The sequence below is a fragment of the Silurus aristotelis genome (genome assembly GCF_946808225.1).
Source record: "Silurus aristotelis genome assembly, chromosome: 17".
Taxonomy (NCBI): domain Eukaryota; kingdom Metazoa; phylum Chordata; class Actinopteri; order Siluriformes; family Siluridae; genus Silurus; species Silurus aristotelis.
This window is the reverse complement of record NC_139590.1, coordinates 1789527-1803499: the sequence shown is the minus strand read 5'-3', so window position 1 is coordinate 1803499 and position 13973 is coordinate 1789527. Positions and strand designations below refer to the sequence as shown.

Sequence of the window (13973 nt, the reverse complement as noted above, 5' to 3'; positions counted from 1 at the left end):
GTCTGAGTGAATCTCCACAAATCTCCAAAAAATCTAGTGGAACATCGTCCCAGACGAGTGGAGGTTATTATAATCACGGGACTAAATGTGGAATCGAATGTTCAAAAATCTGATCTTAGTCCATAAAAGGTTATAGATTATGAAATAATTATAAACTGTAACTGTTCATTTCACATCACTGTTATGAAGCTTACGGTCAATAAATTACAACACCATATTCCACTATTACAACATCTGATATTGTAATACTATACAGTCAAAAGTATGTGCACCCCTGCCCATATGTTTTTTTTTTCCAAATGTTGAACACACAATTGTATAAAGAGTCTTTGTGTTACACTGTAGCTTTACAATCTCACAGTGAACTCAAATGTCCTACACAAAGTTCTGACCTCCTCAACCCCACTAAGCACTGAACTTATACTGGAGACTCCTTACCTTCTCCAACATCTATACTAACTTACGCTCTTGCGTACGATGAATGAACACTAATCCACCAATCTTGTGGAAAGACTTTTGCAGGAAAACGGAGCTCATTAGAAAAGGAAATAAATGGGACTTGCGATTCAACAAGGATATACGGCTGTAGTAATCAGGGGTGCACATACTTTTGCCGATGTAGTGTTTATTACACGAAACAGCAATTGATTTAATTATTTTAAACAGAATGCTTAGGATTATGAATCTAATCAAAATACAGTTTAATATCTCACCGTCGCTAAAACACAGAAACGTGAATTTAAAACACGTCACTCATCGAAACATTTCAACAAACTTATGTAAATATTTAAATACTAATAAAACAACAGATTTATTTTTTAAAGAATCTTAAAAATAAATTTAATTCAAGAGGAAAAAATTGTCTAACTGAAATAAACTTAAAAATAAATACAATGAAATAATGTAGATTTCACTTCAGATGCTTAATTAGTTCACATATGCATAATAATTGTAGTAAAAAAAAAAAAATTATATATAAAAATATATTTGAGGACATGCACCTGAGGTTTCAAAAAAATAATAGAAAATCATAGTTTAAAATTATAATTATAGATAAATAAATATCTGAAATAAATACACTTTTTACAGACTACTATAAAGACTATTATAATAATCCTTATTTAGTTTTTTACTTCTTGGATTTTCTTTTTATATTAAATTTGTTAAAATATTAAAATATGCTCATGTGATAGGAAGTGAATTTAATAGGAATTCTGTGTGTGTGTGTGTGTGTGTGTGTGTGTGTGTGTGTGTGTGTGTGTGTGTGTGTGTGTGTGTGTGATATGGAGAGTTTGCGAGTAAAATCTCAGTCTGTATAGTAACTGATGATGCGCTTCACTGCTGCCTGCTTTCAGTAAACGTCTGTTATTTCAATAAATTTCTATTATTGAAGATACACAAGAAACAGAAAAACCGTGTGTGTGTGTGTGTGTGTGTAACTCACCTGACTGCCTGCTCACTCTTCCTCCCTGCACACTCAATAACTTTTATATAAACGGCTTTCAATATTACTCCATAAACTCCGCCCAATAAAACCTCCATCCGACTTCCTGATTGAGTAATACAGTAATACATTACCCACAATCCCCACAAACCAGTTTAGTGACTTTGTATAAATAACACGCAGGGAATATAACATAGTTAAATGTTATATAAATAAAAATATATATATTATAACACACACACACACACACATTTTATATATATATATATATATATATATATATGACGTTTTATAAACTTTTTTAACTGATGATATATTGATTCGTACACTGTTAAAAAATAATAAACTATTTACACTTCTATTTTTAAAAGCACTCTCACTTTACAGCACACACACACACACACACACACACACACACACACACACACACACACACACACACACACACACACACACACATTACATATATATATGCAGAATATGCTGTGCAGAAGTTTGAGGCCGGCATGAAAAAGAAATGAAAAAAAAAGAAACATGTAAACATATATATATATATGTGTGTGTGTGTGTGTGTGTGTGTGTGTGTGTGTGTGTGTGTGTGTGTGTGTGTGTGGGTGTGTGTGTGGGTGTATACATGTTTCTTTTTGTTTCTAGGATCAAATATTAAAATTATAATATACTATACCTTCAAAGTCGTGCAGAAAAATAACACTAACATAAATTCCATTTAAAATACAATTAAATTACATTTTATGTAGTTTTTCTTCTTCTTGTAATTGGTGTAATATTTGTATAGTACTTGTAACAATAGACATTTAAATGTAACATGTAAATATTTATTTGTAAATTTGTTATGTTATGACGTCATGACTTATAACGCGTTTATAAGACTTCTATGTGATCGCTCACATTTTAAATGTATTGGTCTTTTTTATTTGGTTATATTTCTTGGGTTAAAGTATGGAAACTGCCAAACAGGTTTTGTATAAATAAGAAAATTAAGGAAGTGTCTTACAGAATACTCCATAGAATTGATCCTGCTAAGCATGTTTTGGTAAGATTTAAGCTGAATATTTCATATTTCTGTGAATTCTGTGGTCAAGAAAAAGAAACCATTTTGCATCTTTTTTTTCATTGTATTTACTCAAGGTTTATTTTGGAAAGATATAGAATTCTATATTAATAAACAAATGGGAAGTGGGATAGAAATATCTGTATTTGATGTGCTGTTTCATACAGAACGTAAAAACTTGAATTGTGGACAACAATATATTATACATTTGCTTGTTTTATTAGGAAAATTCCATATTCATAAGAAAAAGTGGGCTCCATGTAGACCAAACTTTTCCCATTTTCTTAATGACTTCAAATTGTATATGAATCTCTTGAAAGAAACAAGAAACAAAAAAGCACTGAAAACATGTACTGCTCTGAAAACTTAGACATTTTTCTTTTTATATACAGTGTTTTGTTTATTTATTTATTTTATTAATATTTATTTTATTTATTAATTTATTTTCTCTCTGTATTTAAGTGTTAATTTAACATGAATATGTAATTCCCCTGGTTCTTTTGGCATTAATAATAAAAAAAAAAAAAAAAAAAAAAAAAATTGAATAAAATAATTTTAAACGTATTTTCTTTCTTGTAAAATCTTGTAATTATTTATGAAACACGGTCTCAAAAACAACACCAAAAAAAGCATTAAATAAAGTAACATATATTTATAATGAAGAAGTATATTATTAGTTATTGCCGGTACTTCCGCGTTTGCCTGAAACTACGCTGTGATTGGTCAGTGACCGGAAGTAGCTCTGAAAACACTTTAAGATTGACTTATGAAAAAAAAGTATTTATATTCATCCAAATAACAGTGATTATTTGTACTGAGGGTTATAAAAGTTCATATAAAAACATAATTTATAAAGAGAAATTGTCAAATAAAATATCATAAAAATGACGTCATCGCAGTCGGGACCGCCCCTTACAGCTGATGCCTGAAAGGAAAGTGAAAGTGACGCAGCGCACACAGAGGGACTGGAGGTAAAGTTTTCTGTTTTTATACCTGTGTCTGTATTTATAAACATATATAAATAATATACTTTAATACTAACAGCAAAATGATGCAATTAAACCAAAATATGAATACTGTCTATAATTAGATGATCATGTAGGAGACCTGACAATCTACGTGACTCATAAGTGAAAGTGTAAAAGTGAATAATACAATTATTATATAATAATAATAAATATTAATAACTGCGTTTGAAAGGAATTGACTACTTCTCTCCATCATTGTGTAATATAATTAGTTTTTTAGTACAGTATTTTTATTAATTATGTGAATACAATAAACCTGGGCCTCATTTCCTGTTTACAACGCAGGATACTCTTTACCTGGCACGAATCTTTATTTATATTTATTTATAACATTGAATAATGTATGATATAGTTTTATTTATTAATACACGCTAATAATTTTGCTAATCATTTTTGGAGGATTAGTAATTAAACATTTTTGGTGGAGAAGAAATTGCTTTAAATTTAAGCCAAAATAAATTAGGGAAAAAAAGAATAACAATGTTTAATCGCAATTATTCGCATTATTTTCATCATTTAACTCGTAATTAACGTGTAACGGTTTGACAATCCGGATGTATACACATGCATACAGTACCAGTCATAAGTTTGGACACACCTGCTCTTTTAGTGTTTTTTTATTTATAGATATTATTTTTAACATTGTACATTAACACTAAAGAACCCTAACTATCGAAGAACATGTATAGAATTACGACAAAAACAACAACAACAAAAAAAACAGCTGGTTGCCAGCTTTGCAAAAACTCATGGCATTCTCTCATCAGATTCACGATGTAGTCACCTGTAATGCGTTTCAGGTCACAGGTGTGTTTTGTCAAGAGTTTATTTGTGACATTTCTTGCCATCTTAATGTGCTTTAGGTGATCAGTTGTCTTGTCAGATTCAGTATCCCTGTTAATGCTACTACAACTACTGTACAAATCCATATTATGAAAAGAAACACTCAGTAAAGGAAAGAGAAAAGATCCATCATTACTTTAAAATATAAAGGCCAGTCAATCGGAAACATCTCAAGAACTTTAAATGTATCCCCAAATGCAGACTTCAGAACCATCAAACACTATGGGCCGTCACAGTAAAGGATGACCAAGAGCTACCTCTGCTGCAGCGGATAAGTTAAATGGAATTACCAGGCAAATCAACTTAAATACTTCTCGGAGTTCAAGCTGCAGACATATTTCAACATCTACTGTTCAGGGGAGACTGCATGAGTCAGGCTTTCATTGTTGTATTGCAGAAAATAAACTATTACTTCAGAAGAAAAACAAACTTGAGAAGGAACTTGCTTGGGCCAATAAACACAAGTAATGGACATTAGTTTAGTGGAAAACTGCTCTTTGGTCTAATGAACTGAATATGAGGTTCCCACTGTGAAGCATGGAGGAGGAGTTGTGATATTGTGGCAGGACTTTGCTGGTGACAGTGTTGGTGACTTGAGGGCACACCAAACGAATATGGCTACCCCAGCATTTTGCAGTAACATCCTATCCAATCTGTTTTGCACCATCATTTCTAAAACAGGACAATAACCTCAAACACACCTGAAGAAAGAGATTGATGGAGTGCTGCATCAGAAGACCTGGCCTCCACAACCAGCCGATCTTAATTCAGTTGAGATGGTTTGGGAGGGGTTGGGAAGGAGAGTGAAGGAAAAGCAGGCAACAAGCACTCAACACCTCTGAGAACTCCTTAAGATTGTTGGAGAACCGTTTCAGGTGACGATGTCCTGAGGCTGACAGAAAGAATGCGAAGTGTGTGCAAAGCTGTCATGAGAGCGAAATGTGGCGAAATATAAAACATATCCTGGGTTGTTTAATAGGTTTTGTTTAATGTGTGTTCTTTCATAGTTTGGACGTCTTCAGAATTAATGTTCAATGTTGAAAAAAAAAAAAAAAAAAAAGGAAAATCAATCCACTATCCTTTTATAGTTTAGAAATTAGCCAAAAATTTGTGGCCAATATTTGATATGTAGATCTATTTCTCATCGCTAAACCGTGTCTCGAGCGCGTTCACTCAGCACCGCTGCTGCTACTTGAATACGACGTATCAAACGCTACGGAGGCCGAGGCGTGTCCTGAAAGTCATAGAATACATAGAATACAAATTAACATGGCAGAGGTAGAGCTGTAACCTCCTGCAGACACAACAGAAAAAAAGACGTCTGGTTTTATTAAATCTTGTCTTTTCTTTGCACTAGAAAGGCGTGTGTGTGAAAGGGGCCATGTGTTAGAGGTCAGAAGGCGCTTAAGTAAATTGCTGATTTGTTGTAACATATTGAGTTGCAGAGAATCAAATATTTTTATTGCATTGTGTTTAATCAAATAGAAATCAGATGACACTGCATCGTAATCTGCTCTTTGTCTGTCTTTAATGTATCGTTTCATATAAAGTTAAATCTAATGTAAAATATATAAAATATATAAATAATAATTTACTAGTTATTTATGCTCATTTATGCTGTACAATTTATTTACAATCTTTACAAATTATGACTTCTTTGCAGATACACACCAATAACGCTTTTGTTTGATGTAAAAACAAAACAATCCCCTGTGGATTATCCGAACCCCCTACCTACCCTCCTGCTGTCTTTCTACAGGATCATTTGTCCAGGATGGAAGAGGTTAGATATCAAAGATCAAGAAGAACATTTTCATCTATTGTTTTTAAACCATCATATCAAGTCTGTGATCTGTGACGCTCATTTAGAACATGTCATTCCAGGATTTCTCTCTGGTCTCTGAAGATGAGTCGTCAGACAACATTCAATTAATTCATGATGAAATCGAGAAGCTGAAGGTACAGCACCTTCATCTGAAACCTTTACACTATATCTTGTCACCTACAACACAAGCTGATGTGATAATGTGTTTAAATGTCCACAGGGACAGTATAATGCCCTGCTGAAGGATCACAAGTTGTTGATTGAGGCCAAAGACAATAACATCAGGTTTGCTCAGGAGTTCCATCAACGAGCTGAGAATAGAAAAAAGTGTCTGGAGGCCGATAAGATGAGCCAAGCCAAGGAACTGCAGAAAGAGCAGGTCAGGAAACACACCTTGGTGGTTTAAACCACTGAACGAAAAAAAAAAAAAAGTTATGATCTCCATTTTTTTTGCATTTTTCAGTGATTCCATTATTTTACTAAATGTTTGAAGGAGTCAATTAATGAATTGATTTAGAATTCCAAAAAATCAGGTAAAATATTCCAACTTCTAGATGGTTTGTAAATCGAAAATAAATAAATACACTATATGGCCAAAGGCCTGTGGACACCTGACCATAAGATTGGTATGAACTTTGAACATTCTATTCCACAATCTAGTTGAAGATGTTCCACTACATTTTGTAGAGTTTTTTGGCGATTCATTCAGTCACAAGTGTGTTAGTAAAGTCAGGAACTGATGTAGGTGAGGTGAGGACGCCTGGCGTGCAGTCAGCATGAAACATTCATCTCAAAGGTGTTCAATAGGGTTTATAACACTATAGCTGGAGATCTTCTACATCCTCCAACCTATGAATCTTCATGGAGCTGGTTTTGCACAGGGGCATTGTCATGCTGGAACAGGTTGACAATGTGAAGGAAAAAGTTATTACTCCTGCTTCTATGGACAAACTCCCTGAGATGGTATAGGTAAGAAACCTTGAGAGGAACCACACAGTGTGTACCTCCAACTTTGTGGTAAGAGTTTGAGGGAGATCATGTCAGGTGTCCCAGTACTTTTCTCCATAAATTGAATATTAGCACATGTGATTAACATTTTGATGGAGTTGATTTAAAAGTTTGAAGTAAAGGAACTTAAAATAAATGGCGTTAAACACTTTTTAGTGTTAGTTCATTATTACCACAGTGTTTAAGTGCCACGTAAAAAATAAATCTAATATTACGAGAATAAATTTATTAGCTGAATAAACTCGAAATTACGAGAATAAAGAACCAGCGTGCAAGTACTTCAGCTGACTTTACTCTTATATTGCTGCAACTTTATTCTCGTAATTTCAACTTTATTCTTATTTTGCTACAACTTTATTCTCGTAATTTCAACTTTATTCTTGTAATTTCAACTTTATTCTTATTTTGCTACGACTTTATTCTCGTAATTTCAACTTTATTCTTGCATTGCTACGACTTTATTCTCATAGTCTTCAATTGTTTTTTGTGGCACTAACTAAATTTTTTTTTTATTGAATTCATGAATATCATCAAGTAAAAAATATATATATATAAAAAAAAATCTATTATAATAATAATAATAATAATAATAATAATAATAATAATAATAATAATAATAATAATAAATGCTTCCCTTCATGACAGTTTTTTTTTTCCAATAAATGATTTTCCAAGGAATAATTCACAATGAGTTTTCTGTTAAGGACCAAAAGTGATGTCATGTATTACCAAAACATCTTCTACGGTTTAGGAAAGACTGGCAGATCTGAAACAGGAGGAGAACAAACTGAAAAAAGAGCTTGGCGTAATTCAGCAGGGGTTGGAACTAATGGACGAAACACACCAGAAATTAAAGCAGCAGACTGAGGTGTGAAGAAGTTCATGAGTAAATGATGTATTGTTGTAGATGAACAGTTATGAAGAATCCTGAACTTGCTCCTCAGGTGTCCACCGCAGTGCCGGAGAAGAAGGTGGTGTTTCAGGGCGAGACGGCTGAAGAAGCTGACGCGCTGAGCTTCAATGTGAAGCCTCATATTGTGTACCCCATGGAGGAGGGCACGGCATTTATTACCTTCGAGGAGGAAGATGGTGTGTAAAGATCACTTCCATGGATATCTCGGGATTCTGAAACGAACACAAATTATTGTATGATTGTCTCTTTGTTTTACTCCTTTAGTTGCTGAGAAGATCTTGGCTCTGAAGGACCACGTGGTGCAGCTCGGGGAATGCAGCATCAAAGTGAGAGCTGAGCCGGTGCAGTTTCTCGTACCATCCTGTGTCGAGGTGCGTCACAAGTTCTCCGAACATCTGCATTTTAAAGTGTTTTTTAATTCTCCAGACGTCGTCGATCCGGTGTGTTTTCTGCCCTTTAAACTTGATGAGCTCAGAAAGTCCCAGAAACTAGTCTGTGTTTTTATATGCAGCTTAGAAGCAACAACGCAAACCAACCCATTTATCCAATCTTGGGACCGGCACTAAGAGTGCACTGACTTGTGTAACCCTAATTGCTGGGTTACTTTTATTACTTGTTATGCTATACGCATTAGCATTACTCCCATAGTGCAACATTTCTAACACAAAAAAGAAATCCAGATCAAATCTTTGAAATCATTTTCGCTCTTTTTTGACTTTAGATGGACACTCAGGTTTGTCCTCGCCGCATCCTGGTCTCCAACCTGCCCAAGAAAGAGTCTGTGGAGCGCGTCCTGGACAAGCTGGAGATTCATTTCTCCAAGTCAAAGCATGGAGGAGGGGAAGTGGAGGAATCTGTGATGCTGGAAGATTCTGGCAATATCATCATCACCTTCCTAGACACCAACAGTATGTATATTACGTACAACCCCAATTCCAAAAAAGTTGGGACGCTGTATAAAATGTAAATTATAACAGAATTCAAGAATTATTAAATCTCATAAACCCATATTTTTATTCACAATGGAACATAGAAAACATATAAAATGTTTAAACTGATATATAGAAGCAACATGTCTCAAAAAAGGTAGGACAGGCCCATGTTTACAACGGTGTAGCATTTGCTCTTCTTTTAACAACAATCTGTAAACGTTTGGGATTTGAGGAACCCAGCTGCTGGAGTTTGGGAGAGCAATTATTTCCCATTTTTGCCTTATACAGGATTCCAGTTGCTCAAAAGTATTTTTCATTGATTTTTCCAAGATATTTTTTCCAAATATTTTCAATTGGTGAAAGCGAAGCCACTAGAAAGCCATACGGTGGCTAATGCAGTATGCGGTTTAGCATTGTTCTGATGAAATATGCAAGGCGTCATCTGGATAGGAGCATATGCTCCTCAAAAACCTGTATATATCTTTCGGCATTGATAGAGTCTTTCCAGATGTGCAAGCTTCCCATTCCGTAGGCACTAATGCATTACCATACCATCAGAGATGCAGGCTTTTAAACTAAGCGCTGATAACAAGCCAGATGATCCCTCTCCTCTTTAGTCCGAAGGACACAGCACCCATGTTTGCCCTAATAAAATTAAAATTTTGCTTTATTAGACCACAGAGATTTTTGGAAGTCCCTGAGCCCATGCAGTGATGCCCATCACAGAATCATGCCTGTTTTGTGATTCCCAGATTCTCTTTTGAGAAAATTGTGTACTGTAGATTATATACTTAAAGTCTTTGCAATTTTATGATGAGCAACATTTGTAGACGCAGCTTTTCACAGATTGGTGAACCTCTGCTAGTCATGGATGAAGTACACAATCCATGTGGTAGTTGAGTTAAAGTAGAGATACTGTAGGTAAAATATGTCTCAAGTAAAAGTGTCCCTTTAAACTTTCACTTGAGTAAAACTACAAAAGTATTTGCCTTCAAATGTACTTAAGTACTATGATTTATTACGACTATAATGTTTCCGTTATCATTTTTATTAATTCTTTACTTAATCACCTCAGTTTATGTGAAAAGACTCGAATGTGACTCTCAGCACACTGATCTATTAATAATGATATTAATGACTCAAACACTGATTGATTTCTACTACAATGATCATGAACACAAAACCTTCTTTTCACCTGCTTCCAAAAAAATCACAGAAATAAGGCCACTGGTGTTGTGGTGAGTTCGAGTTTGGGGTTTCTTCATCATTTACTCCACTCTAAATGTTCTGCTTCGTGCCAAGCAGATACCACCTAGCACCAATGGCGGTTTAGGCTTGAATGAGGACCCCTGGGTGAACCACGCCATGATCCAACGTCTCCCCTCATTGATTAGTTTCTGCTTTAAAAAGCTCGTCTCTGCTTTAAACTACCGACACTGGATTAGTAAAAACATATCCACAGAGCAGTCCACAATTTGGAGACATTTCTGAGAGCGTAATTTCACGTATAAATATCACCCTAAATGCATTTATTGCACAGTTAAATACACGTCATTGTGCAGAATTTATTGACATTTATAGCATTTTGGCAGACATCTTCGCACCTTATCCAGGGCGACTTACAACTGAGCAGGAGAGGGTGAAGGGCCTTGCTTAAGGGCTCAGTAGTTGCAGCTTGGTGGTGGTGGGGGGATTTGAACTTGTGGCCTTCCGTTACAAAGTCCAATGACAACCATTGATCTACTACCTCAATTTATCAAACTCTCAGAAACATCAACCATAAAACTCTCTGACAAATTGCAGCCATAAGATACATACAAGATCTTTATTCTTATAATATATGACTATTAAATGAGCCTTTAAGCTGCACTGGAGATTCTTATTACTGAACTCAGTTCAGGACCTTTTCAGTACAATTATATAAAACCTTTATGACATCATCATAATTTCACTGTGGTATGTATATGTGACAAATCAAGTTTTCTGCTATAGATTGTGGCAGGAATTTTGAGGAATTATGAATTTTAAGATATGCCAATGTAAAGATGATATTTGGGGAATGGTCATCTCTGGAGATCCATCATCGTGCTCTCTTTTCTCCTAGTTGCCAAGGGCCTTACAGATAAACAGGTGCATGACGTTGAGATGGAAAGAGGAAAGAAATTCAAGGTGAAGGTTACACCGTTTCTCAACGGCGAGATCACACTTCTCAAGGTAAGAGGAACCTTTTTTAAGTTCCTTTTAAGTTCCAGGTTGATCTCCCCAACCTTATTATAATAAATTAATGTACAAGGTGGTATCAAATAGTTTCGAGACTCGCTCTGTTTACAAGAACGTACTTAATTTATCTACGTTTCCACACTATCACCTTCAAAATAGTCCCATCCCACAGCAATACAGTGCTCCTTGTGTTCCTCTGGAATGTGTCCTGGAAGTCTTCGTTTCGAAATGTGTCAAGCACCTTCTGCAATTCGCGCTGGATCTCTGCAATGGTGTCAAAACTGCGACCTTTGAGCCAAATCTTCATCCTCGGTAAGAGGGCGAAGTCCGCAGGAGTCAAATCTGGCGAGTGTGGTGGGAGCAGAAGTGAGATCATGTGGATTGTTCTCCGACGATCATCATGCACGAGTTGCCGAATGGTTTCAACATTGTCAAGGGTTGAGCTCGTGGAAGATCTTCCTGATCTCTCGTCGTCTTCCAGTGATTTTCTGCTCTTGTTGCTGCTCTTCAGCAGCTTCAAGTCTCTGTGGCAGATCTTTCACACAGAATTTCATGTTTGCTCTTTGTTCTAACTCGCTGTCCATCATGAAATCGCAGACGTGGAAACGCATGTGGTCAGAACAGCACCAGTTACACCATTAGTCTCGAAACTTTTTGATACCACTGTGTAATAAAATAAGTATAGTTAATAGGTGGAACTACTGTACCTCAATCATGTGCGTGTGTGGGCGTGGCTTACTTGGGGAAGACATGGCACTAGGATGCACTATGAAGATGGTGAACCGGCAGAGTCAGCGTGATGCTCTGTATGATGTTCTGCTTGGAAACATTGGGTCCTGGAATTTATTTGGATGCTATTTTGATGTCATGTACAACCTTCCTAAACACTGTTGCTGGTCGACTGCAGTTACGCCTCTTCATGGCCTCTTCCAGCAGGACAACATTTGCCGCACATCCACATTACAACGTATTGTTCAGGAACTCTTAGAGAATCATGACAAAGTTCAAAGTGTCAACACAGCCTCCAAATTTCCAAGATCTTAATTTGATAGCGTGGCTGTATTGTGCTGGACAAACCTATTGGATCCATAGAGGCTCCACCTCAGATTTCAAAGGATCTGCTGTCTTGGTTCCAGATACCACAGAACATCTTGAGAGGTTGTGTGGAGTCCAGGAACCGATGGGACAGAGCTGTATATCATGATAACATCCTGTTTCCAGCATTTCCTTTTCAGCATCTAGCTAACATTTGTTAATTTCTACTTATTAAAAACAAAACGGTTGAGCCAAAGATCAACAATAAATATCTGAAACTTTTCTCTTCTATCCATAAGGATTTCAACTTTTCACCTTTTTCTGTAAATCTGTTCTCAGACGGCTAACATAACCTGCTCTAAGACCGTGCGGCTGACAGGAATCCCCCCCGTGATGGAGAAGGACAACCTGCAGGACCTGCTGGAGATCCACTTCCAGAAATCTGCTAACAGCGGCGGAGAAGTCGACGCAATCGTATACAACCCAATGGGCGAGAGAACCTTCGCTGTATTCCAAAAGGACACTTCCAAAACCGAGTAGAACCGTAAAGGTGTTGCTGATGTTTGGGATTTATGTAATGGGAATGTTATGTCCAATTTCTATACTTTATATTTTTTTGTTAGACAGAATTTAAACCTTGGTAGCATTGACCTCAGGACATTATCACTTCTAGCATGTTGGTCATGTGACCTTCATTAGCATTTTAAGATTGAAAGTTGGCATCCATGCTAATGGCTGAAGCGCATGCTAACTGGAAACATTTGGAATAAGTGACATTTGTTTATTTTCTGTCTATACTTTAGGTGAGTGGGTTGTACTTTCAGATTGACAGATTGCAAATAAAAAAATTAATAAAAATGGAGGATGTACATTTCTTTTTCTTACGATCCAAAAGTTCAGAGAAGGAACATGTGATTGCAGAATATTCTAAATGATTCTGGGGGTGAAAAGTGTACAATACATATATACCAGTGGTGGACATTAACAAAGCAAACGTAATTCGTTACTGTACTTAAGTAGCTTTTTTGTGTATATGTACTTTACTTAAATATTTGCTTTTGGGGAGACTTTTACTTCAACTTCACTACAGTTCAAAGTCACACTTTTTACTCAACTACATTTTGTAAACTCAGTTGTTCCTTTTCTTTATTTATGAGTCGATAAAAACTTAACTGGTCAAGAACGCTGCAAGCGACCAATCAGGGTCAAGCGCGTGCTCCGTTTTAAACGTCATGTTTTATTTTACCGCTCATTTGCGCAAACGTGCCAATGAACCTGGTCGGGACTCTGGAGAAGTTCCCTCTCTCATACACTCAGAAAGTAGAGGTGGAGGTTGGTGATGTCACATCAGACTTCAGGGTTTCCAGTGGGAGAACTGACAAGACTTGGAGTGACGTCAGTAACGAGAGCTGAACCAAATTCAATTATGGATGACCAAAAAGGTCTAAACCCTCGTAGAACTATATCAATCAGGTTATGCTGTTTTCTGCTCATTTATAGTATGTATAGTAAAGTGTGTAGCAACAAAACAATTACAGTGGAACCTCGATACTCGTGACCTTGACACTCACGACCTTGATAGTTTGCGACTTTTTAAACTCGTGAACAATCTGATTTCACGAGAAGCCGCGAGTGGCTCGAAAGTTAGGAGCA

The 13973-nt window shown here is 36.1% G+C and overlaps 2 protein-coding genes and 1 long non-coding RNA gene across 12 annotated transcripts in view; 2 read left to right on the top strand and 1 right to left on the bottom strand.

Moving 5' to 3' along the window:
* grna (granulin a) overlaps positions 1–1557 on the bottom strand; it is a 38634-nt gene extending 37077 nt beyond the window's left edge. For 6 of the 8 annotated variants that reach the window (XM_083566836.1, XM_083566839.1, XM_083566837.1 and 3 more), the window contains exon 1: positions 1445–1552. The gene's annotated coding sequence lies outside the window, so the exon portion shown is untranslated. Of the gene's footprint in view, positions 1–1444 lie in introns of all 8 variants that reach the window. The other 2 variants (XM_083566840.1, XM_083566842.1) reach the window with 1 other exon arrangement.
* Positions 1558–3423: 1866 nt separating this feature from the next.
* On the top strand, positions 3424–13189 carry ifi35 (interferon-induced protein 35). Of its 3 annotated transcripts, none has more exons than XM_083567038.1 (10): positions 3424–3487; positions 6147–6170; positions 6272–6346; positions 6433–6591; positions 7972–8088; positions 8165–8309; positions 8398–8504; positions 8855–9041; positions 11170–11279; positions 12660–13189. In XM_083567038.1, the coding sequence occupies exons 2-10, from the start codon at positions 6162–6164 to the stop codon at positions 12858–12860; spliced, it is 1110 nt and encodes a 369-aa protein (XP_083423164.1). In that variant the 5' UTR covers positions 3424–3487; positions 6147–6161; the 3' UTR covers positions 12861–13189. The 3 variants fall into 3 exon arrangements, with proteins under 3 accessions (XP_083423164.1, XP_083423165.1, XP_083423163.1); XM_083567039.1 differs by having other exon boundaries at positions 3446–3487; positions 6257–6346; XM_083567037.1 differs by lacking the exon at positions 3424–3487 and having other exon boundaries at positions 6051–6170.
* LOC310740410 lies at positions 11292–12301 on the top strand. Its single transcript, XR_014537649.1, has 2 exons — positions 11292–11557; positions 11647–12301. It is a non-coding gene; the product is annotated as an uncharacterized lncRNA (long non-coding RNA).
* Positions 13190–13973: the final 784 nt, after the last annotated feature.

Excerpts from the sequence above, each read along its gene's own strand:
- ifi35 (XM_083567039.1), top strand. Across the intron at positions 8,089-8,164 it reads AATTAAAGCAGCAGACTGAG|GTGTCCACCGCAGTGCCGGA; the intron begins GTGTGAAGAAGT and ends CTTGCTCCTCAG. Across the intron at positions 8,505-8,854 it reads TCGTACCATCCTGTGTCGAG|ATGGACACTCAGGTTTGTCC; the intron begins GTGCGTCACAAG and ends TTTTGACTTTAG.